Below are 27,217 nucleotides of genomic sequence, written 5' to 3'. Positions count from 1 at the left end.
GTGTGGCAAAAAAAATGCAAGCTGAATAAATCCTCTTGCCTCTCCTGGTGAGAGGAGAGGAGGAGCACTTCACTTGCTACAGAATGAGAATGTTGTTTTTCATATGTTGGACCGCTTTCTCTTCTCTTCGCACACTTGGCCCAACTGCCCTGAATTTCTCTTCACCCACTGTGCCAAATTCTTTCCTACTGAATTCATTTATTAGGAAGAGCGATGGCAAGAAAGTATGTTTCTTTTCTTGATGTACATTTTGAAGTGTCCCAATGTCTTGACTGGTGTTTCACATTAGCTGCAGAGTTTGGACTCATAAAGATTAGGACCTTCCAAATTTACTCAGTTTGGAAAACTCAGAGGTTCTCAACCATGAATGAATCAAAATAGAATCTGCACTCCTGTCTCTTCCTTTAACTTAGAGTTGCCCATAAATAACATGCTTGTCACTTCAAAGTGCTTTGTGTTGAGTGCATTGAGTTCTGTAACAATCTGCAAAAGAACTTCTACCTTGAAGCAGGAGAGAATTTTTGGAAAATAAAGCACTTAAGGAGGTGAAGTATGTGGACAAAAAATGTGGCTGTTATTAGATTTATGTGGCACTTATCAGAAATTTAGAGCATTTCACATGAAACTCATTATTCTTAAAATACTCTGAAATGTAGGTATTATTATCCTCCTCCATTCTCCTCCATTACAGAAAGTACATGTGATTATTATTAACAATACTAAGGTAGAAATAAGTATGTTGGTTGAAGCACTCCCCCAAAGTCATGAAAATGTATTTAGATGTAAAATAATGACCTGCTTGTACAAGTGCCAATTCATGTCAGAGATGGTAAGATCACATATTCTAAGAGCTGAATTTAGAATTGGAGACCTGGGGATTTTTAAATTATCATATTGTTGCCATACTTGCTATGTAATTATCATATATGCATCTTCATTTTACAGAGAGGAAAAAAATATACCTGTGTGAAGGGAATAGCAAAGATTCTCCCTTGAACACTCTTGAGGCCATACCTGCCCTGACTTCAGATAGATGAGGGAAATAATGGGAATTAAGATGAGTTGGTGTGATATGTTAAAATAGTCAAAAGCTTCTTTAATTTAAAGAATACCCTCTTAATACCCTTAAGAGTATTTTTATTTCAGCAAAATTACAACATTAACTTAAACCCTAAACCTTTTTTCCCCTCTGTTGTATTAATTTTAATTGTAAGTTCTTATGAAATGTTATCAACTACTTTACAGGATCCTAAAAAAAAGTAGTCTGCTTTATTTGTAACAGCCAAATCCAGTGTGATATGAGAGGTGGGCACTGAAGAACCTTCTTTTCTTTCATACCATGTAAAGTTGTCATGCAGGAGAAAGGCCAAAATGAACAACAACAATAACACCACACCCCAAAACAAAACTTTTTAAATATTTTTTTCTTACCAAGAAAACTTGGGTTCAGAGTGAAGCCAATGCCAAAATATTCCAATGCCAAAATATGTTTGGCTCAATAATTCATTATACTACTTATGCATGTGGTTCTTTTAATGACTTCAGCATAGATGATACTATATCTTAAATGACCCTCTACTTTATTGACTTTAGAAGACTGCAGTGCGAAATCAGAATTACAGAAATCTTTTTCTTGATATAATTCTGTTTGTTTATAAGCAATAATAGAAAGCTTAGATATTAATATTCAATCATGTCCATCTTCCTAGAAATCATTGATGATCTTGCCAATTTGGTAGAAAATACTGATGACAACCTACGCAGACAAACCAAAAATGTCTTGAGGGTGGAGAAAAAGTCAACCTCCTGTGGTAAGATTTTAAATTTCATTCCTTTTGCTTTCTACTGGTTGCTAGTTTATGTGTTCTGAAACCTGGTTTAAAGCTATTTAGGTGTTTTTTTCTGATACTAGCTCTTTCATATAACATTGTACTTTCCTTCACAAACAATCTAACAATTATATCCAGGACTTTTGAAAAGTGTCTACCCTTTTTAAAAGAGGGAAAGAAGTGTGATATACCAGTCATAATTATCCCAATTTTGATTAAAGAAAATGAGTTATTTATTCCCTGGAGGGCATTTTCTACTTTGAGATAATTCCACTTCCTGGAACTAGTAGAGGAGGGTCAATCTTGAATGGGTCTTGCCAGGAGAGGTGCCATTGGCCCTGCATGGAATGCATACAGTTGTATTCATCTGGAAGTTTAAAAACCCAGTTGTTCAGTTTCTTAAAACAAAACACAATTTTATTCTTCTATACTTTCTTCTATACTTTCCTCCCCTTTCTCTTGTCTTTTTTCTTTTTAGAAGGTGAGGCCTCAGTACTTTTGAATACTACTGTGCCTCTAAAGCAGCCTGAAAACACAATCTGGAAACCATGGCAAGATGTTATCAATCTTTCCTCTTGGTGGAAGAGGAACAGAGTAGCCGATTAGCTATGCTGCACAAGAAACACTGTGGGCTATCGTTGAATCCAAGTTTCAACTTTTGTAGAAAATCCAGCCAGGCCAGAACGAAATACCACATTCTAATACAATCCCCTCTCCTTTTATATAGGGCAGTTAGGGGACGATAGAATAATGTGTCATGACAGTGGAAGAGAGGATAAACAGTGGCAAGGAGGAACTCCAGACCAGCAAACAAAGAAGGTATTAATCCCAAACGGTTGCTAAACAGAGCTGAGGATAATCAAAGACAACCCTCAATCTTGAAGAAACTCAGTTTAGGAAATGGATTATTAAAGTTTAGAAGATTTCTGAGGAAATCTGATGAAGAAACAAAAAAAAGCAGTGTTACAAGTGAACAGATTTTTCCCAACACCAAGAAAAAAAGTGACGGTTTACAGCTTCTCCACTGAACCTGTATATTTAAGACCTTCTCCTTCTTGATATTTCCAGGCCTCTGTGGGACTTGATATGCTCTACCTCACAGTCCTTCTTTTAGAAAAAAAGGCCAAGAGAGTTAAAGGCCATAAAACCTCTAAAAGAAAATTATAAATAGGAGACAGAATTATTTCTTTATGAGATTTCTCCCTGCGTCACTCTTTAAATTTAGGCAGTTTAGTGATAGTAATAGAATAGTGATAAATAATACAAAATTATTTAAATGTAAAAAAGTGCTTTAGAACATTATACTAATGTTGGCTCTGGTGAAACCAGAATCAATCCAAAAAAGTGTTCTAGAAGAACCAGGTTTTACCAGCTTCCAGAAGGCCATGAGAATGGGAACCATTATCATCTTAGTGGTTGTGTGTGCTCTGTAGGAGACGAGCTCCCTCCCTTCACCTGAGTCTCATCCTAGGTCATTACCAATGAGCAAATAACCAATACAGTTTCCATCCTAGGCCCCTATCTGAAACCAGAATGCAGTAGGTACAAACGATATGCTTTCTCATCCATCAGTATATGAAGGTTAGATTTATTACCAACAGACCTGCTTTCAAAACATCAGCTAGAGACCATGATGATCAGCAATCTGAATAATTGGCTTATGAGTTGAGGCTGAGAAGCCTAAAGCAGACTTCAGCAGCAAATTCCAGAGTTCACTGGAGTTGGATGGCTAATAAATTTCAACAAATAAATAAAAAAAAATTCCAATATTTTTTTCTTCTGGAAAGTTGGACTCTTCCTTCTCTCAATATATGAGCTATCTCTCATTATCATTATCTTCTCCATTTCCATCTTTCTCAATTAGCCTATTGTCCTCTCTCAGTTAACAAAGGTCCAATCAAGTGACTCACTCTTGAGATCGAACTACAGCATAATGCAGCACAGTAAGCACACCTACTAGCTATATTCACAATCCCTTCAAACACCCTGATCCACCTTATGATAATAGAGCCACTACCCTCACCACCTTCCCACTCACTCCAGCTCCCCTGGCTCTACTCCCTGGATCAGAAGAGGCATGGTGGAAAACAAGTTGCTTATTCTTTTGCTCATCCCAGACACCTTCCTTTTCACTTTTCTGACTCTTGTGGGAAATGACAATCCTCTTTTCTTGTGATTACTTTGTTTCCATTCCCTCATCCTCAGTTACACATGTTCATATAAATCCAAAGGAAGAGGAATAGGCCTAGTACTCTCTTTTCATCTCCTGCCACTAGTTTAATATGTAGCATAGTAGTCTGTTTATTCTGGAATAAATATGGGGAAACCGTAATTACAGTAGGCACAGAAATGCATGGGAATTATGGGGGGGGGGGTTGGATGAATGCAAGGACATATAAATTTATATGATTTTTAGCAGATTTTCATATAATACAGCATTAAAGACAAAGTATGAAAATGTGAGTGTACATGAACATGATCTTATTATACTTGAGGGGGGAAAATATTAGAATAATATAATTTCTGGAGTAATTTTAGCATAAATACCATAATCATGGTGTAAGTAGTAATTTAATACTAAGCACCATGAAATTTTGTGTAATTGAACTTGCAATCTGGAGGTAGTGAATTCTGTCAGTGTTTACTCATGAAATTACTGAAGGAGAATGAGCTGATGATGATTTCCCCCTTCAATAAAGAGATTTTTTTTACATGCTCTTGTAAAGACTTCAGGAAAGATTTAAGGACAATGTAGTTTTCTCCTCCTTCCACAAGATGGTGATACAGTTCCTAATCTTAAGAAATTAAATAACAGCTTCCCTTTTACATTGATTCGAACTGTTTTGGAGAAAGTAGAATCATCACTTCTATTTTTTTTCTCCTTAAAGTTTGCTATATCAGTCCATCTCAGAAATGTTGATTACTAAAGTAGTCAGGTATTTTCCAGTTTTTTGTTTTTATGTTTAAATATAGAGCAGTCTCATCTAAATCAACAAAGAGAATTATAAAATTTTAAAACCTGTCAAATTACAGCTGTAAATTAGATAAGGATATATAAACCGATTCTTGTCTTTTAGATATTTCTCTTTATCTAATTTACTGGTAATTTCTATTTTCTGTCCCTATCTTTAAGTTTTTTGAATAGATTATTTCAGGTCTGCAGATGCTTTCATAAAATATAAACTTTGTATGTTCCAATGAGGAAATCTCTATTCATTTTATTTCTAATATAACCAAGAGTTTAGTTAACATGGACATGAAGTCAACTTTTCCTACAGTCTGTTTGCTGGATGATTATGCCAATATTCCATAAAAAAACTGCATGGACAATTGCCTTGGGTTAGAACCAAAATATGTTTTTCCCAAAGCATTTTTTCCTGGCATATGAATTGTGCCAGTTTTTGAATCTTGTAATGTTTCCAAAGTTAAATAAGTTGCATAGTTTTCCATAGAAGTGCTACCATGTTACTTGTAATGCAAGTGTATCTGATTTAATTATATATATATATATATAATGAATATATATGGGTACACATTATATATTCTATAGAAATTGTGGATCAAATTGAGAAGAGATGCGTAGAGGAACAATTTATGGTTTCCTGTTTTAAAAAAAAGATATATTTTAATTACTGAAATACCAGTGCTGCGATGTGCTGAAGCCAAATTAGAACCAATATATTTACAGTTGTGCATGTTTTGCTGCCATGAGAACCTCTCTTGAAATCCAAAAACTCTATTTTTCCCCCCATTGAACCTTGATTGCTATGGGCAGAATCTGAATTCGGATTTTACCTTCAAATAATTAAGTCAGTTGTTCGGCAGAGCTACTCAGACCATAGTTGCTTCTGCAGATCTGCAAAGTGTTACATCTTCTATGCATCTACTGCAGGGATGTCAAACTGGCAGCCCGTGGGCAGGATGTGTCACGCACAGGCCACGCCCACCCCAGCTCCACGAAGGGGCAAAACATCATGAAACGTCACCTGATGGCAATGTGATGCTGCGAGTTTGACACTTGTGATCTACTGTATTTGTGAAAGTTAATTCTCACATGGTCAGAAGGAAACTGTCTGATGCCAGATCTGTCCATTAACCAAATAAGAGATAAATATAAACTGATCCTCCTGGTATAAAGAATTGGGCGTCTAGTACCATGAAGGTTATCAGGTTTGCTACTTGTCCTTTTTCAAGGCATGGCAAGAGAAATGTGGTAGAGGAAGCAGTTTCCCAATCAACATGCTTTTTTCCCCAAGCTCAGGGATAGGAGGAAACCTCCTCATAGGAGGTATGGGGAAAGAGTCACACATCTATTGTACAATGTCATGTGTAGCATTTCCTGCATCAGAGAGAATTTACCCAAAGATTTACCCACAGTCTTATCTATGATGTGGGCCTCTTCCTGTGATGTATTTTCTTCCTATCTTTGAGATAGGAAAATAACATGATGGTTGGGGAAACTGCTTCTTCTACAACATTCCCCTTGCCATGCCTCAAAAAAAAAAAAACAGGACCACAAACTTACTGCCCTCAGACAGGATTGGGGTTTTCCTGCTCTGCTGATGAGGGAACTGATAGGTAAAAGGAGCTGGGAAGGAGATTCCCACGGTCATTCCCCCACTTCCCCAAGCAGGTATTCCTTGCAGGTTTTTTCAGCAATGGTGTTTTTCAGCTGCACGGTTTCTAGGTAAAATTGTTCCAAGTTCTTCAGAAAGTACGGAGCAATGGCAGACTGTTGCAGTGGCAGACAGGCAAATTGGCCATTTTCTAAGCCACCATGTCAGCCCATTAGGTATACCAGACCAAGAAATCAACTCCACAGGATAGTTAAAACTACTTTTATTGAGGTTTCCCATAAGAATTTTGCAATTGCACTGATTGCACTGTACCTTTTTGCCCTTCTTATAATTCTGTGAATTAGAGAACTAGCTGTCTATGTGACCAGTTTTTTGTTACTATAGTAATAGATCTTTCATGTTTCTATCAAGGTCATCTTCCTTGCTCTCTATACATGCTGCTATAAGCAAGCAGGCTAGGAGTTGTAGCTTGGAAAATCAGGGAGGGATTGTCATGGGGGAGATGGCAGAAATTACCTTATGAATAGTAACTTCATATAATACATAGTAGGACAAAAACATCAACAGCCAACTTTGAGAGGTTCTCTTCTGTCAGTCAGCTACAGCATAAATGGCCACAGAGGTACAGAAACCCGTGACTAGATGGACAAGGGGACAGTCTTGAAGTAGTTATGCAGATCACTAATCTCCTTAGGCCCCTGCTTTATAAAACACACCAAAAATATTGTGGCACCCAGTAAAAAATAACACAAAATATCTCCTGTTGGATATCTTTTCTCTGGTGTTAGCCTCTTTCAGTGGTAGATGGAGACTTTGTTGTGAAAAAATTCCTCCACAACAGAGAACAGTCCAGTTGCAGCTTGGGCCAGGATATGTAGATGAACTGTTAGTAGAGGCCCTATAAGTAAGTTACTATTTTCTTCTGATGACATGTCAGCTGCACGAAATAACAATTCTCGTCATAACTGCCACGTTGTGTGTTTTTTTCAGCAATATTTCAATACTTTTTATTGTTCAGATAGCTTTAGCCCTTGTGCTGGGATTCTTGATTAGCAGAAATCTAAGCAGCAATCAATCTTCCTTGGATCATAATGTTGATTTCCAGGTGTCAAAAGTTTTATTATTATTTGTAATAATAAGTCCCAGCATAGACACGGGCTTCCGTCTTCATCCTTTGCTTCTCCCCTGATGAAAAAATATCAAAGTAATGTAGCTTGGCCCAGTTACCCAGACAGCCTGGTGCATAGCTCTCCTTAGACCTGTATCTAGGGAAGGCTTTAATCGCAGAACAATCATACTGTTGGCAGGCAAACATCTCTGGCGAGAGCATTCAGAAAGAAAGTATCTGGACAGTAAGATGTCCAGTTGTCCTCTAAATTAAAAAAAAGAGGCCTAAGCCAAGTTCATATTTTCTCTCATTTTACTTCAGGGAGCAAAAATCTGACATTTAGAATGATATCCCCAGAACTGGGCTTTTTTGAAAGGTCATTTAAATCTGCAGATTAAAAGTCTACATACCTTAACCTTGTCCTTCCTTTATTTTTTATTGAATAGTGCTAGATTTGGCATATCTAGTGAGAAATGGATAGAGCTAGGCCGGTGGGAATGGGACAGTAACACCTAGTTAATTACATTTGCATATGCAGCTGTTCAAACAGAATTTGGCCAGTGCCTGCTCCATCTCTTGCTAGGGATTTGGTACAGCTGTCACTGGTCTCTGCAGTTCATTGGAGGGCTGCAGTGAGTCCCCGGAATGCCCCTTCTGCCATCTATCATTTCAAAGGCCAAGTAATTAGTTCTGTTGGAATAAAAAGAGGAACAAACCTTCTAGTTCATTTTCCAAGGATACGTGTTGAGTTAAATCACTACTTGATATTTTTGAAACTGCTGGAATGCAATAATTAGATAGTTGATGCTTACCCATTTATTTTTCTACCAGTCTTTAAACTGATGGGTTTTATTGTGATTTTAGGTGATTGTTCAAGTTTAAAAATAAGTAAGTAAGTAAGTAAGTAAGTAAGTAAGTAAGTAAGTAAGTAAGTAAGTAAGTAAGTAATAAATAAGCAAGCCAAACCATTACAACAGGTCTTGTTGCCACTGTAACTCAGCAGCTTCTATTTGCAGCAATTGTGTTCAAATGACTAAAAATAAATAGCTTTTATTTTAGGCTGCCTTGTTATGCAATGGTTCTTCTAAAATATCTTACATAAATGCATGAGGCATGATCACTGTGTCAATATAAAGGTTGAAAATATTCACATTCTTCTTGCACATTTTAAAAAATAGTCATCTTTTTTTAAAAAAAATTCTGCTTTGCATATTTATTTATGTATTAATTAACACATTCATTCAGTTTCCACCCAACTCAGTCCGGGTGGCTTACAATTCTAAAATTATGAAACAAAAGTTGTGAATGCTCCAACACTGCAAGTTTTTTAGAAGAGTTTGGACAATCATTTGTCTAAAATGGTATAGAGCTCTCTGCCTGAGCAGGGGATTGGACTAGAACAGGGGTTCCCAACCTGTGGGCTGTCGCCCACTACCGGGCCATGGCCTATTCACAACTATGCTGTGTGAGTATCTGGCTGGTGTGGTGCTTGGATTCCCCACTTGGGCGCGTCGCAGGCACTAGAAGCCTTATTCACGTGAGTGTCATGAGTGCTCAAGACCCCACTTGTTTGAGTGTCATGGGTGCTGGCATGCACACATGCACCTGACTTAAGAGAATAACTATTGTTACTTTGAATATACACTAATTGGCATACATTAAAATAAAATTGCATTGCATACAGTTCTCAAAGGGTCACCACCTCCAATATATACTATATAAACATGATTAAATTAATTAATTAATTAATTATTCATATACCTACATATATTATATGACACAAAGAAACAACACAGTCTAGTTCGGATTTATGCATGTATATGGCAAGAAAAATGAATTTTGTGAGTTTACCAGATGGATGGCATAGGCAAAAACATTAAAACAGTAAGAACACCCACAAAAGAAATCGATGGTGACGGCAGCCGTGATGCTTACCAAGAATAGTTTTGTTATCAAGCATGTTGAGCAAAAGGTAAGTAGTTTCCCTGGATGTTATTTTGATTTTGATTGAAAATGATTTTGATCATTTTCCCAAATGCGTACGATGCTGATGGTTTGCTCTGCATCGCGCTAACTTCCTAGTTAACTTATTTTTTTAATTAAAAGAGTTCAATTCTGCTGGATCAAGTGGTCTGATGGGCACATTGGTACTCATGGGTGCCTCATTGCCTCCCTTTGTCTTACTGTAATTCTTGGTACCTATTCTTATCGCTTGATGAGCAGCCAATATAGCAGGTGCCTGTCACTTACTTCTTTGGCAATGTGTTTGTTTTATTCTTTTCACTTTCATTTTGAGATGTGAGATTTGCTTCTTCTTTCTTGCTCTTCGGGGATTCTCGACCTAAAGCTGGAGCGACTGCTTTATGATGGGTTTATTTACCTAATCAATGGGCTCTGGTGTTGTCTAGGAAATGCTGGCAATTTTGAAAGAGAAACTCCTAGTAACTGACAAACAAAAGTCCAGCAGTTAGGTCTGATGAAACAACGAAATGAAGGTCAGCTAATATTGCCCTCCGTCGCTTTCCCGGTGGCCATGACAGCAGGGGAGGTTTATTTGAAGATCCCAGACTCGGAGTCACTGTTCGTATTGTCACCCGCCTGAGCATTCGAGGCCGTGCCAACAGTTTAGGATATTAATGTATTCCACAAGATCAGGGAGAAAGAAATTCCTCTGCATGTCTTTGTTTTGTTTACCCTAATTCCCCCCTCCCCTTTTCCCCCTATGCACTTTGTTTGCAGTGCCTTTGTCTGGTGATGTTGCTGGGCATTTCTGATGAGAAAAGAAAGAATTACGAAGAAGGGAGGGGGAGTTAGTACTTTTGAAACAAAAGGTGAATGATTTTTTTTTTTTTACCAGTTGGTCAGGTGAGTTAAAATTAATATTCTGGTTAGGATTTGGAATGCAAATATATGGAGATCCTCCTCATGCCTCCCCACCCCACCTCCTTTCCTCAAGAAGCAAATCTCTTCAAGGAGATTTGCTTTCTGGGCCCAGAAATTATGCTACAAAACCCCAAGCACCGCTGCTCCACAGGATGCCATGCCTCAGTGCGCCTTTAGTATTCATCCTTGCTTCATTACAAGGGCCACCTCTCAGCCCACCCCCAGCAGCTGCTAAAAGGGGCAAAATTACAGCAATTCATACTGCTGGTGACTTACTGCCAGGGGAATAATTGGTTTCTGTTTGCAAGGGACATTATCACAGCTCTGCCTCCAAAACAAGAAATTGTTTACAAGTTTGGGGGAAGGGGGATGTTCAGTGGAATGTATTTACCAGGATTTTCACAGGATTTGAGGGGAAGGTGGTTTCCTAGAAAGAAAAGCTGTTAATCAAGAGACAATGATCTAATAAAGACATGGATAGGGAAATAAATATAGGTAGATTTGTTAAAGGTTCCAATGTCTTATACTACCCTAGGAGGAATTGTACATAGTACTTAGATATTTTTTAAATATATTCTTTCATCCCTGATGGAAATGTTAATGAGACAAAATGTGCTAAAGAGCTCTTCAGACCCTGCCTGGAGAGGGAGGAATGAAATGCAGACCCTCTGGAGGGCTTCTAGCACACAAGAAGTCCCTTTGTTTCCTGTTTTAAAAAACCAGAGACATGTCTAAAATCAGGGACAAACTGAGAACAGGCTGAAGGGACACTGTTGAAAACTACGCTTTCTGTGTTTTAAAAAGATGAGGAAAATGTGAATGCCACAGCCTGCTTGATAGGCAGCATAAAGAGGGTGGGTATTTGAAGTCCAGCAGGAAGGTGCTGTGAAGATGGGAGTGAGATACAGTTAGGCCGCCTTTCACTTAGACTTAATTAAGGACCTCACATGCTTTGTCTCTTGGGGTCTCCATTCCTCAATGGAGGCCTCAGCTCAGCCCCAAAATTGTATCTATAGACCTGCTGCCTTTGTGCTGAGTTGCCACACCAAAAACAGTAGCAAGTACAGGCCCCATGTTGCTGGAGGTCATCCTCTTGTTCAGAGAAGTGAGCCTGCATCCCCAAGGAAAAAAATGGGAATAGTTGGAAAGGAGCCAATTTTACAACTGGGGAATAACCAGCCTTTCTGTTTCTGTGTGTGTGTATCAACAAAAAGCCAGTGGGAGGTAGAAGAGGTTTTGTAACACTTTCCACAACTTGATTATGTAGACTTAATGAGGAGTCAGAGGTTATACCACAAAGGGCAAACACTTTTCCTCAAGGAACCAACACACTGTGTTAAAGTCTATGAATGAGAAATAACTTGAATCTTTCACCCAGCTATTGATTATTCCAGGTCCTTTTTATGTGTTGGAATTTATAAGTTTATGTAGCATTCTATGTACATAGTTATAATGATACTAGTTTCAGATAAGAGAGGAAGAAAGATATTTATTTTGATATATTGGAATAATCTTTCTCAGCTGGCAGATTTACCCTGGAGTTAATTAAAGAGCTAAAATTTATATAGCCTGGTAGGTGTTGGTCTTTAGTTAGATTGCAAAGCAAATTACACGAGAAGGGTTAGACATTAATCTGCCTAAGTGTTCATATACAAAGAGATAGTCATATTTGGCTTAATAGAACATGAGATTTCTTGGTAAATGGGATTATGTTCAGATTCGGGAGAGAAGACAAGCATATAAATGATGGTGAGGATGTATCACGATACACATTTTGATCTGGCTCAAACATGATGGCATTGAAGCCATTACTAAAGAGGGTGTGAAAAAGCCTGGGCCTCTGCATGTTCACAAAGTGACTGCAGCCCAATTTTTATAATTCTGGATGAGATTTAGTTTTCTAAATCCATCTCATTCTGATTTTTAACTAGGAATCCCAAATCTAGTTCGATTGACTCGATTTAAAATTAGAAATTATTATTGTTCCTTGATAGCATTCAACATTTATTAAGAAGATATAAACAAATGATAACAATTTGTACAGACATATACTCTGTGAGAAATGAATTTGGAGAAGGGAGCAGAATGAGGCAGTAGTATTAGGTTTATAGTTGATAGGCTATAGAATATGGGGAAACAAATGGGTTTATTGTGTTTAACCCTGTGGCAAGTTATAAGTAATTATTTGGCTGTAGGATGTGCACCTGTGTCTTCCAAGTATTGTGGAAGCTGTGACCCACTTTTGAACTATCATCTGGAAGCTGTTATGGAATGAATGGGGGTGAAGGAAGTAATTAGAAACCAGATGTCTTATCCCATCCAGAGTATGTAAGCCTACTACTGAGAAATCAGAAATGTAGCCTAAGAATGTTCTTGCTTCTTAAATAGCAACATAAGCCAACTGTGTTTTCTTCAGTTATACTTGATGTTTAAAAGTAGTGACCATAACCATCATTCATATTTTGGTAATTTAAATATTTATTTAGGGTAATGTGGCCTTTACAATACATCAGGAGGCTTTAGATTATATATAATGCCACAATAAAATAGTTCCTTGTATGGTTATGTCTCTAAGATAATATACCTTCCAGAACATTTAAGTTCATTTGCAGTATAGAGAGTTTAGTTTTTAAGGAAGTTTTTATTTTCTTTCTTTCTTTCTTTCTTTCTTTCTTTCTTTCTTTCTTTCTTTCTTTCTTTCTTTCTTTCTTTCTTCTCACTAGAGGCATTTCCATTAAGAATTTTATATTATAAGAATAATAAAAACAGTATGTACTGTATAACTTTGAAATTTCTAAACGTATTTTTGTGGTAGAATTGCAGTTACTCTTAGTTTTCTTTGCTGTGCATGAGTATACAACAAATGTAATATTAATGTATATTCAGGGATCATCCCTTCTACTGCTACACTGTATTATGCTGCCGCATTATGCCTGGGAGAAATGAGCAAGGAACTCTGGTTGTGTCAGACCTGTCCTAGTCTGATCCCTTAGGGAAGTAAAACTCTCGACTCCACTTGAAGTGAAAAGGCACTTTTACTAAGAGATGCATATTGCAGAAAAATCAAGCAGAATCTAAAATTCCCATGCACTAATACAGAACTAAAATCCCTGCTTTCCCCTAGCCCTTCCTCTCCTGGTCTGTTTGTAGATAGCCAATGCATCACCGCCAAGATGTTATGGGAAACTCTGAGGTGTTTGGGCTGGTGAAATTCCACACTCAGGGAAATGGCCTTGAAGATGGGAATCAGATTCCAACCACCTCTGTTCTTCCTCAACTGTCAATCCCTCCCTCTTAATTTCCTGCCATAAAATAATACGGCAAATTTCCCATTTGTTCCTCCCTCCCTTTCCCTTTTATGGCAGAACTCTTATAGAAGTAATTGCCATTTTCAGGATTCACAGAAATGCATTACATAGGGACTTTACTTAAAGGCTGATTTCTTAGGTTTTCCTAAGAGATACATTGGTGAGATGAATCCAAAGATTGAAATTTCTATAATTTTTTGGTAAGCCAAATTTGAATAAATTTGTGGAGATTGGCTATAAATATAGAACATAGCTTGATTATACTATATTTCCTCTTCCTTCTTATAATTCAGTGAATTGTGGAAGCATCCATATTAATTGCTCATCTTTTTCCAATGTAACTTTTTTTTTATCTTCACCTTCAGAAGGCAAATGAAGAGGTCCTATTTATTTATAGATTTTTAGGAATATTCATAATTTGTCTTGCTTTACACAATCAGAAACTTTTCTGTAATTAGAAAAAATATGCATCTCTTTTGGAATTCCATTGCTGTTTCCATTGCCTATTACCATGATGGTGAACCTAGGTGGCACACGGAGCCATTTGTTAGGGCATGCGAGGCATTGCCCTGTCAGCTCCAGCACACATGCGTGTGCTGGCCAGCTGACTTTGGCCTTATTTTTTGGTCATTTTCCCCCTCTGGAGATTTCCCTGAAGCCCCTGGAGGGCAAAAAAACCAGCCAATGGGCAAACTGGAAGTTCGGGAACAGACTTCTGGTTTGTGTGTAGAGCCATTTTTTGCCCTCTGGACATTTCAAGGAAGCCTCCTGAAGCCTTTGGAGGGCCTCCGGGGTGGAGGCTGTTTTCACCCTCCCCAGACTCTTAGAAAGCCTCTGGAATCTGGGGAGGGCGAAAAATGGGTCCATCGCGGGCCAAAAGTGGGGAGGGGGGTGTCGTGCGCATAGCATTATGAGTGTGGGCATCCCCATGCATGACCCCCTTATGGTCCTCCCACTTTTGACATGCGATCCGGAAAAAGTTAGCCATCACTGGTCTGTTAGGTGTGAGCAATATGGATATGGGTGTTTCTGCCTCATCAAATTGATACACCTGGCATTTCTCATTTCATATATCATTGAAGTCTAGATTACATAATCTTGAACATAATCTTACTATTGTTATTATTAACATTATCTTCCTAACATATGAGATATATGGAATTATTACTTCCAATTACTTAGCATCTATGCTTCTATTAAGGTAATCTTTAACTTAACATTTGTTTTAGTCATAGCCATAGCTGACTCTTACTGAATTTATGATCACCTACAATTTGAAGATAGTTTTCACAAGTACTCTTACTGCAAAGATAGTCAATCCAATAGCTATATTTGGTTTCTTTATCCTAAGTGAAGAATGGCATCTTTCCAATCAAATTTTATTGCATAATTTTCAACCCATTTTTCTTTCTCTTTGGCTTAATTTTCCTTTTTATGTATCTATACACTTCTAAAGAATACTCATTAAATACCTGGAAGTCCCATGCAGTTAAAGATGTAAGGAGAAAGCTGTATCTATGTATGTACATAGACTGAATAAATGGGGTGCATCCTTTTTCCTCAGTGAGCTATTACAAACTGGTAACTGGTACAAAGGAAGCACATTAATCAGGTCCTGTTGAAAATTTAACAACAGCAGCATGAATGAGTTTTCATGGCAAAAGGTATTTGGAAGTCAAATGGTAGTAAGGAAAGCATTGGAAAATGAATGAGTCCAGTTTGGGAAAATTATCTCTTTAAGCCCGTGTTGGAGCAGAGGATACATTGCCATTTAAAAAAAAATTTTTTTTTTAATTGGCACAATGGAGGAAAGTGATTTACGAGTCATGGGCTTTTGCTCTACTATTTCTCTTCAGCTATGCCTCTTATAAAAACAGAAAATGTCTCTTTGGATTAATAAACTTGTTCAAGAATTTGTGGAAGCACTGAGAAGAGGACCATTGCTCAAGGAAAGGATGTTGCAGTGCATTCCTTTCCAGATTTATATCTCCTTTACTGGCTTATTTACTGCTTGCTAGTGTCTTTTGTCCAAAAAACAAGACTATGTAATAATTTTTTATCATCAAGATTCTAATATTGTAATCCATTTTCCTTGTGCCTGGCAAGTCATATGAGGCTTGCAGTTTTGTTCTTCATATGCCTAGATCTAGGTAAACTACAAAACAAACAAACAAATAAAATTCACCATCAAGAATTTCATACAATAGTTCACCATACTGCAACAGGCCCTATAGTTCAATTTACGTATATAATTTATAGATTTAACTTACTGTGACATAATTTAGGATCATATATTACGAAGGCTCAGTAATCAAATAATTGCTGGAAAACAATAATAAGAATCTATAATTAAATACAGTATATTTCTTCATAAAGGCTAAATTTTAAAACAATTTCACAAGCGATTCACTAAAATGCTTTAAGTTTGGATTAATTAGATACCAGGCATAATTCCTGGAAGTTGGTTCCAAAGGATTGGTCCTGAATAGCTTTGAGCCATGTTTTGCCACAAAGTGATTCCAATTGTCTCTGATCAGACTTCTACAAAACTGGTGTCTTTTAATTTCCACTTATTTGTTGACCTATGACCATAATAAAGATCGCTTGAATTTCCATTTAAAGGTTCCTGACATTTAAAATCTTTATTAATTTGGAAGTAGGAGGAGATGCATCTCATCTTTGCACTATATTAGCTAATCAACTCATGCACATAGAAGAACCCATGAGTTCTGGACCAATATAATTGGTATAATTGGTATTACATTACCAATATAATAAAACATTTTTTTTCTTTCATTGTTGGAATTTGTTGTATGATATTTAGTTGAAAATGAAGTACTCCATTGTCAACAAGACTGTTTGCAATTGCAGAGTAGCTGGACTGAAGCTTTCTTATTTCAAATTTAAATTGATTTTTTCCCATCTGTCATTTTGCTGCTTGAAGAATATTGGAAGCCTCTGTAAAGGTTCTTGATTATGGCTTATCCAAATGTGGTTAATGAATGTTCAATGTCAGGAACAGGGGATTTAGCGTATGAATTTCCCAGGGTTTGATAATCTTGTAGGGCAGCTAGGTGTGACTGCTTCCCCAATAATCTACTTAACTCAGCAGTTCTACCCTTCTATTGCCTTGTAAGGAGAATGAGATTCCTAGATCGTTTGCATGATAAGTAACTTCAGACCCTAAGAGCCTTTGAAAAGGCAGCTGAGAGTTAATTATGGCAGATTGAACTAATGGCTTCCCATATTCACTGAGAACAAGAACTTGAACAACTTCCCTCAGTTAAGTACAGTAATGGCCTCACAGTATAATTCAACAGCCAGAATGTAATAAAAGCTTTTCTGATCTAGGAGAATATATTCTGTGTTCCAATTTCATAGAATTTGCTGAAAGAACAGGATACATCAGGTTTTGTTCTGATGGAGAAGAAAGTAATATTTTTTTTAAAAAATCCTTATAATCTCTAGAGGTTACTAATAGCCTGTGACCTAACTATATGATGATGATAATTTTATATAAAACCTCCATTTGCAATGCATTAACTAGTCTATGCGTATGTATATTATTAATATAGCTATAGATAAAAATATACAATTCACTATGGAATATATACAACAGGTTTTTTATCCAATCTGATGTTCTATGGTGGACTAAAAAAATAACAGATGATACAGAAGATATAATTTAAAAGGACTAGAACAGTCATTATACTCCTTGAAAATCCTTTTGTGGATTAAATTATGAACAAGTTAGTTTAGGAGTGTCAAACTCGCGGCCCAGTTTAGGGTAGGGGGAAAAAGTCCGGAAACACACATGAACCTACCGTGACGACATGAGTTTGACACCCCAGATCTAGTGCAACTTCATTCCAGGATACTGTTTTGCAACTGCAAGTCAAAGTCAGCCAAGTCAAAGAATTATATCAAAAGATGTAACTAAATACTTCATTCACATACAAATTAACTGTCATCCATAGTATCCTCATCCAAGTATGCATTTAATTGACATATCACTTCCCACATTTTCTGCACTAATAACAGAATAACAGAATTGGAAAGGACCTTGGAGATCTTCTAGTCCAACCCCATGCTCAGGCAGAAAATCTTATTACTGTTGCAGACAAATGGTTGTCCGATCTCTTCTTAAAAACCTCCAGTGTTGAAGGCAAGTTGTTCCATTGATTATCTATTCTAACTATCAGGAAATTTCTCCTTAGTTCTAGGTTGCTTTTCTCCTTGTTTATTTTCCATCCGTTGCTTCTTGTCCTACCCTCAGGTGCTTTGGAGAATAGCTTGACTCCTTCTTCTTTGTGGCAACCCCTGAGATATTGGAACACTTCTATTATGTCATTCTGTCATCCTTAGTCCTTGTTTTCATTAAACTAGATTTACCCAATTCTTGCAACAATTATTCATATGTTTTAGCTTTCAGTCCCCTAATCATCTTTGTCTCTCTTTTCTGCACTCTTTCTAGAGTGTCAACATCTTTCTTATATAATGGCAACTAAAACTGGATGCAATATTCCAAGTATGGTCTTACCAAGGCATTATAAAGTGGTATTACCACTTAATTATCACTTGATCTTGAGTTTATCCCTTTATTAATATAACCTAGGACTGTGTTGGCTTTTTTGGCAGCTGCAGCACACTGCTAGTTCATATTTAAGTGATTGTCCAAGATCCCTGTTGAACTTACTGCTGTTGAGCCAGGTACCACCTATTCTATACTTGTGCATTTGGTTTTTCTTGCTCTGTATTGAATTTTATTTTCTTAGAATCCAGTATTCAAGTCTGTGAAGATCCTTTTGTATCTCGAGCCTATCTTCTGGAGTATTGGTTATTTTAGTGATTTAGTGATTTTAGTGATTTATTGACATTTGTAGGCCGCCCTTTTCCCTGAGGGGACTCAGGGCGGCTCACATAAATCAGGGAAGGGGAAATGCAGACAATAACAAAGACACATATAATAAAAGCAATAACCAACATGCATTCATCATTCGGGAGGGGCAACTATCTTCATCCCCAGGCCTGACGGGCTAGCCAGTTCTTCAAGGCTGTGCGGAAGGCCTGGACGGTGGTGAGGGTACGAATCTCCACGGGGAGCTCGTTCCAAAGGGTCGGGGCAACTACTGAGAAGGCCCTCCTCCTTGTAGTTGCCAGCCGACACTGGCTGGCCGATGGAATACGGAGGAGGCCCAATCTGTGTGATCTTATTGGTCGCAGGGAGGTAATTGGCAGGAGGCGGTCTCTCAAGTCCTGCCAGTTTTGTGTCATATGCAAATTTGATGAGTTCTCCTTGTACGTGATTGATGAAGATATCGAAAACTGGGCCTAGAATAATAGTACAGTAGGATGCTGATGTATCTTCTTAAAAAAACACCAGCCAAGGGGATATTGTTTAGTATTTCAACAATATGGGAACCATTTAAAGAAATCACTCTCTTAATTATGGAATGAACAAGAATCCAAAGTGTTCCAGGGATCACAATACCCAGAAAGAAATAATCTTCAGAAGGCAAAGTTCTGGCATACTTTTTACTTTCATAGTTTTCCTATTTTTAAACTTTTGCAATATTTCTCTGAGTTGTTTTTTCTTTTGTTATGATGTAATGACAGGAGTTGTAAGGGTGAACGTCTAGCTGCTGACTGTGTTTGAGGCCCAGACTTCATCACACATACACAGACACCAAGAAAGGGAGTGCCAACATATGTACCGGTGATCTCAGGCCTTTGTTCCTTTTCCCCAATGGCATGTGTAGAGAAAGCTTTGGGCTTGCTTCCCTTCCTTCTAAGTTTTTCTCTGCATAGCCATGCTAGAGAAGTGTTTTTCTCCTAAAAAGAAAGATCTGATTAGAAATAGAAAACTAAAATAAAGTTGGACAAATAATTGCTTTTACTGCCTCGGAATAAATGTTCCAACTTTGGTCAAAGGAATCTGTCCTCTGTTTGGAAAGACCTGCTAAATATGGAGTCTCTGCTTCTGCTTCCCAGAAAGAAAATGGAAAGTGTTTGAAATTCAACTTGGAAATAGCAAACTATATTATCTGGTATTTCTCTCATTCTAAAAAAAGTAAGAACTGATTTTGACACACACACACACACGTGTATGTGTCTGTATAGTGTGTGTGTAAAAAGAGAGAAAGAGTGCACGCAAGTGTGCAATTGAAGTTTAACAATGATAGATGAGGGGAAACACTTATCTCATTTCCTTTCATTCAGTCAAATTGTGCCTGTGGTTTGGGACCATGAACTCTGGGGATTATTTCATCATAGAGACAATAAACATTTTGGGTTGGAAATTCACTACACACTTTTTCTGATGGAATTTGACATGCAAGACATGTAAAATTCTCATTCTTTTTGCCTTACCAGCTAGTCTCAGTGGATAAGAAGAAAAACAAAGACCTTTTTTTGCCCACAATTCATTTGAATTATGGATACTTACACTAAAGCTGTATTAATGATGATCTTCATTTCTGTAGTAATTGCTTAAATCACTCATACATCATTATAGAAAGATAGATATGTATAAAAGAAAACACAAAATTTTAATGAAAGGAGTCAAGTATTCCCATTTGCCATTAAAAAAGATTTTATTAGGTCAAGGTTGCCAACTCCAAATCCTGGGATTAATGTTTCTCACACATTTAGGTTATATGCCATGACTAGCACAGTTACAGTTTTAAAGTATGTACAAGCATCAAGAACAACTTTTATAATATGTAATAAATGTTGACTGATTATAAAGTTGTTAGCTTTGAATACCATTAAAAAATAAATTACAGTAAAGATATAAAGAACCTATTGCATATACTGTGTGGTAAAAGCTTTCTACAGTGCATGACTCTAATCATTGATGAGAATTTTGTGGCTGAAGGACAAGTTTTAACTCAGAAAATAAAAAAAATGGTGTTAAGAGAAAATGTGATTCAGTGCCTGCATTTTTTTGTTAAATAAATCCCACTGGTTTCAGGAGTGTGCCAACTTTGTGCAGACGAAATAAGGTTATTACCAAGTTTTTAAAATTGAAAACCTCATTGCATACCTCCAAATTTTCTAGTGAATTACATCTGACAGATTATTTTATGCTACACAGAATGGCCTGTAGACTTAGAAGACAGTAGAATACAGTGTGGTCCTGGCATGCTATAATCCATGGCATGAGTCACAAAGAGTCACACAATTTAGTGAGTGAACAAAAATGTCCACATACATTAATAATGATCATTATATGCCAGTCACCAAGTCATCGTTTACTCCTAGTGACCATATAGGTAGATTTTCTACATGATAATGTATTCCTAACCTGTTCTTTCAAGTCTCTCAGCAGTACACTCAATAAAAAAAAATAAATCCCAAAATGAATGCTATCTGCATTCTTTTTATCATAGATTTGATCCACTATTATCTTGGTGCCAAAGATTGTACCTTATTATTTCTTAGATTGCCATTTCTTTGCTTGAATGTCCAACACATATTGTGTAAGCTTTCTTTTATATGGAGAAAAATCATTCATGAAGTTTTCTGGCACAATGTTTGGAAATGATAGAAATCTGCAATACCACATGGGTTAATTTGAATTGTACTCTGGAATGAATTATGCTTTGAATTCTTTTGAAGATAATTGAATAAGAAACTGGTTAGAACTCAAGCCCAATAAACTTGCAGATCTGATTCTGTGGAGATTTGACTTTACAGCCAGTACTTTTTTGTGTGTGTGTATTTTCTCCCGTTCAATCACCTCCAATTCTCAGCAATTGCTTGGACAAGTCCGTGCGATGTTCTTGGCAAGGATTTTCAGAAGTGGTTTGCCTTTGCCTTTTTCCTATAGTTAAGACAAAGTCACTGGTCACCCAACTGTCTTTGTGCTTAAGAAGAAGGCTGGTAGCACAAGGTCTCCTAGTTTCTACTCGAATGCTTCAATCACTGTACCAAACTGGCTCTCACATTTGTTGTAGTTCCAGGAAAATATAACTTTTTGAGGCTTCAACAGCTTTCTACAAGGCCTCCACGTGAGTTTTGTTCGTGGCTGCCATAACTCTTGAGGGCAATATTCAGGATCTTAACTTAAGGTTGTTTCTGTGACAGATAAAAAGGAGGTCAAAAGCAATATTATGAGTCTTCTTTGGGGCAAAGAGATACTTGTGCAGTTAAAATATTCAATACTAACACCACACACAAACAAAAGAAGCAGGCTGCCACAACATCTACAAAGATCTCCCAAAAAGTAGGTGTTAGGTCAAACAAGTCTTTACAAGTTTTTACTCACCCGAATAGATGTGATTTCAAGTTACAATGCTATGTAACATATAACAAATTGTCTGCATTTTTTCAATTTCCCAGGAAGACAGAAAGTGGAGTTTCACTTTGAGAGCATCTCATGACCAGTAGCAGACGGGACTAGGTGTTTTAATCTTTAGGCACTTTGTTATCCGAACAGCCTATTAATATTGTTTTGCTCTGCACTGAAAATGCAATAGACTAACAGACTAACAAACTTGTGATCCTTTCCAAAAACATGCCCAGAACAGCATAGATCTCCAAGAATGATCTTCATTGAAGTGGGAATAAATGAATCAATCTTGAAGGAGCAACCAGATTCTTTATTGTGTTTGTTGGGGGGGACTGGACAAAACACAGCTGGTTTTCTGGAAATTCTTCTTTGTAATTTGAGGTTTTACCTGCAAAAAGCTATTGTAACCCATTTCAGTGTGACGGTGCTCACATTCTAGCACTCCTTGCAAACTAAACTTGTGCCTCCTTCCATCGTCATTCAAGTTCAGCTTCTGCAAACCCATGACTTTTATGCATTGAAGCATGAATGTTAGTAGTTTTGCCAGATAGTGTTAGTGTCTTGGTTCTTTTTCACTGTACCAGTTTAACTCGGTAGGCTTATTGAGTACTTACAGGAAACCAATACTTGTAATAGAGAAGGGAAATATGAAACAAAATAACGAATATTATTTTTGCCAGTCTTTCCTTTCGTCAGCTCTTTCTGTTCTTCAATTGCAAGCAGACAAAAACAGAACAATAAGGAGCAGCCTTGCCTGGTTCTCAGGAAGATCCCCTCCAGCCTGCAAAATTTCCTCATTCTCTCCTGCAGAACTGAATTCCCTTTTGCGCTTGTTTAGGCATCTCACTCAACCGTTCCAAAGGCCCTGAAAAAGCACCAAGAGAAGTCAGCAGTTTGGCAAGCTTTTGCCTCTTGGAAACTTTGTAATGCAGGAGACAGTGCCCGCCATTGTGCGGCCTTTCTGCAATGGATGGGAGTAAAATAAGCTTGAATGAGTGATTCACTTCAGGGGTACATTGATGTTTACATTTGTCTTGCAGGACTTTGCATATTTTCTTTGGAGGCCTAATTTTAGTCACCATGAAAGTAAATATATATATGTGTGTGTGTGTGTGTGTGTGTGTGTGTGTGCGTGTGTGTGCGTGTGCACGTGTGTGTGTGTGTTGTTAGATTGTTTTCTTCACTACATGGATCTCATTTCATCATCTATCCATTCAGACTAGCACAGCTTTCTCCCTCTAGGGCTTCCCTTCATCCCAGCCATGGATACATCAGTTCCATCTCTCCTGCATTTGTTTGTGTGAATGTTCATGGAACCAAAATCCAGCCCATAATTGCTTTATGCGTTTTGGATAGCCCTCCTTCTCCTCTAAGAATTCTCTTAGCCTAGTAATTAAGTATGTTTTTTTTGTTTTGATCCATTGTAATGCTGTTGGGAGTTTTGACTATTTTATAAGGATGGGTTTATCTTTATTCAATCATTTTTTAAAAGATATTTTTCATTGTTAGCTGGTGGGACACTTCAGGAATAAATGGCATCAAATATTGTAAGTAAATGGATCAATATAAATGTAGCAATGAAAATGTAAATGAGCTAAACTTTAAAGAAATGTTTTAAAAATCAGCACAGAGAAGCATATCGGAAAATCCACTTTCAAAATATTTTTTTCTTGACTAATAAACTGTGCCTATCACAGTAGTATATCCTGGAGAGCTATCCACAAAACACATACATAATTTAAAATAAACAACATAATAAAAGAATGCCACAGGAATTGGAAATTGAATCTCCTAAACCTTATTTTGACACTCAATAATGCTGCAAACTGAATAGAACAGGGCCCTGGGGAGGCTGGGCCTAGCAAGCTTTGCCTGAAGTGTTTAGTACAATTGTATTCCAGACAGCATCCTTGTTGCAAAAACCTAAGAGTCCCAGATGGGAAAGTTGTTCCTTCTCACCTACATCAGGTCTTCATTATTTATCTCCATTAGAGATTAATAAAGATAGCTCCAATGTGTGTTAATGCCCTAGCTAACTCAGTGAGTCAAGTAATTTCAGAATATGGCAAGGGAAGGATACTATAAAATCTCCATTCTCTGCCCACTCCAGGGGAAGGTTACTGAAAAATCCCCATTTTCTCCCAAGCAGGTGGGACTCAGGAGGCAGAGAACAGATAGGGTGGGACCAGCCAGAGGTGGTATTTACCGATTCTCTGAACTACTCAAAATTTCCGCTACCGGTTCTCCAGAACTGGTCAGAATCTGGTGAATACCACCTCTGATATGGTTACTTTATCATTCTTGGTTTTATGTTTTTGACTGCCTTCTCTCCTTTTCTTTTTTAAATAAGGCTTTACTCATAACTGGAGTTAGAGCAGAGATTGTATCTTTAAAGAACTGTTCTTCCAACATTCCTAGGTTGTGTTGAGCTAATTTGCCTAAGAGAAAAGTAAATGAATGTGGGCTGGATAGCTCTCTTCTTCCCAATGGCTTGGAGATTCCCTTTCCCAGAGATCAGAGAAAAAGAATGGCAACTGGGCGTGTTTTCAAGTCAGGGATGAGCAATTATTTAGGGATTGATAGCATTTTGGTGATTGGAAGCAGTTCCATTTTGCCAAGTATTTTGGCAAAGTACTTTGACAGTACTTTGACTATTTTTCCTGGTCTTAGAAAAACTATATCAAGCCAGCCATATGGCTCAAGGTATAATTTGTTTTTCTCCCCCAAAATTGTGGAAATGTGTATTGCATCTAAATATGAAATTCTGTAGAATGAAAACAAAACAAAAGGGAGGTGGGCTTTTCAAAGTTTATCTATTTAATTTAAAATATTTAAAGAGGAGGAATATGAAAGTGGAATCCATGCATTTTTAAAGTTAGTTCTTCAGCTACTACATACAGTACAAACTGATTGTAATTAATAAACATATAGTTAATAAATTATAACCAGTGGTTATAAGGTTTATTTAATAATTTCATGTGCATGTATTTATGCTAATCTTAAACTGTATGTAAAATTATAAAAATTGAGATGGAGACTATATGCATTTTCCTGTGCTTGGGCAGAAAAGCAGAATGTTGAATTAATTTGTTAAATAATGAGAATTTTTTTATGGGGTCTTTTGTGCATATATTCTTAAAATTGTTTGTGGGAATGTGTTAGACAAAGATCTTTTTATAAAACTCTTATCTCCTGTGCTTGTGTTTGTTCAGCAAAATGGAAATATACTTATTTCTCAAGCAGAATATAAAAGTCATTCTTTCTATTGCTATAATATCCTGAGACATAGATTTTCACTTATATTTCATAAATCAAAGAGAAATAGAGTCAATACAATTAAACCATACACACATCAGTTGTCAGAACAGGGAATATGCTGAAATGTTTTTGAAATGGCCCCAGAGAATGAATGGCTGAATTGAGAAAACTGAGAAATTAAATGTTGTCTTTTAGAAATAAATATATTCTTCTCCAATGGAGTTTTCTTTAAAGTGTATCTATTTATGAGATAATTACAAAGAATAATTAGTTTATGTTTTTGGTTTCTTTCAGGGATGATGGTGGTGATCGTATTATTGCTGATTGCTATTGTGGTTGTTGCTGTGTGGCCTACAAAGTAATCAGAGATTATCTCATTTTGCAACTAAGTGTTAATAGTCATCTATAGCCACGACAACCCCCACTTTGTTGTTGGCACTGTCCATGGATATGGCTGTTCTCATTCCACTACAAGAGACAGATCTATGTTTGAGCTGCATAAAGGTTTTACAAAATTCTGTATAAAACTTTGTATACTCAAGAATATAATTGGAAAAGAAATGACTCATCTGAAAAAACTTCAAGGCACAAATTGAAATTAATTTCAAAGAAATACTTTGTCTATAAATGCTTCTAATAGTACTAAGTGGAACTTTGTCTTAATCTCTGCAGTGTCTAATTAAAATATTAGTATTTTCTTTCTAACATTAATTCCTTATTGCTGAAATAAATGGTTCTTCCTGAGACAATGTCAAAGATTCAAGAGAAACTGCCATTTTTGAAGAGTGAACATCTTTCAAATAAATAAAAACTTCACAAAATCTTTGACTTGAGTCAGAGGGCAATTACTATTGTAAAATGGTAGCTATCAGATATATATTTTGGAAAGAAAAGATGAGGTTTCTGTCCAAAAATGTAGAATTAACATATTATGTTAAATGCCTGGGCTGCTTTTCTTTACTAAGGTACATTAATAGCAGGGAAAAAATGAAATTACTCTGATACCCAGAGTTTCAAAATGTGTTTTTTTCTATATGTGTTCTGAAAGTAAATGAAAATTATTCTCTTAGCAGAATTGGCAGGAAAATGACTTTACATCTCTCTGTAACTTGCCCTGAACACTCAAAATCTAAAGTGAAGGATTAGCAGAGCATATTTGGGAGAATGATGAGGACTTCAACTGAGACAAATCCTGTTGCATCAACATCTTTCTATTTATGCAACACTGGATTAAACCCCAGTGTTAATCCATGTCCAGATATTGTTATTTTTGCTTTATATATATATTGACAGAGTGATCAGCTTCCTTTTTACTGAAAAATAAAAGGTCACTTTTCCACTGAAGAGTTCTGGTCATTTCAGTTTAGGTTTTCATTATTATTGGAGAAATTCACTTCTGAAGCTGGAACAGGTCAAATTTTTCTGTGTTTATGGATTTATTTGCAGTAAAAAGGAATCAGAGCGATAGTTTTTAGGTAAATCAAGCACAGAAAAGATTGGCATCTCCTGATCTTCAGTTAAAATTGATTAATACTATTTCCCCAAGAGGTAGTTCTCCTTGGAGAAAAAAATATTTAAAAATGTTTCCTTGTGAATGGTGTCTCCTAAATTAAATGTTGAAAAGAAATAATGCATTTTTATGGTGGAATATTTTTCTAATGGCATGTTAGATTTGTTATAAAATATTTAACATCATTGGTTTTTGAAATTACATATGTAAAGCTTTTAAGATATGTTCACATCTTCACATATTTTATGTTCATTTTTATAACAATCCAGTAAATTTAGCCAAGCTGAGAGAAAAGCAGTTGAGTCTCCCTTGTTAAAATGAATTTTGAGCTCTAAAGACTTCCTGGGTATTTGCTTGCAGAATTGGGAAACACAGGGCCCAACTAATACCACCTGGCCTATTTTCATATGGAGATAATGTGTGAGCTAAACTCTTTTCAGATCAACTAAAT

The 27,217-nt window shown here is 36.8% G+C and overlaps 1 protein-coding gene across 1 annotated transcript in view; it reads left to right on the top strand.

The window, feature by feature from the left end:
- STX8 (syntaxin 8) overlaps nt 1-26,600 on the top strand; it is a 71,037-nt gene extending 44,437 nt beyond the window's left edge. The window contains exons 7-8 of the mRNA XM_087709790.1: nt 1,710-1,811; nt 25,551-26,600. Of these exons, the coding sequence (XP_087565916.1) occupies nt 1,710-1,811; nt 25,551-25,618 (170 nt within the window). The 3' untranslated portion in view covers nt 25,619-26,600. The remainder of the gene's footprint in view (nt 1-1,709; nt 1,812-25,550) is intronic.
- Nucleotides 26,601-27,217: the final 617 nt, after the last annotated feature.

Source organism: Thamnophis sirtalis, unplaced genomic scaffold (genome assembly GCF_051295495.1).
Source record: "Thamnophis sirtalis isolate CommonGarterSnake01/CBP01778 unplaced genomic scaffold, rThaSir2_p1.2 scaffold_3, whole genome shotgun sequence".
Taxonomy (NCBI): Eukaryota; Metazoa; Chordata; class Lepidosauria; order Squamata; family Natricidae; genus Thamnophis; species Thamnophis sirtalis.
The sequence above is the reverse complement of the archived record's forward strand: the minus strand, read 5'-3'. Positions and strand labels throughout refer to the sequence as shown.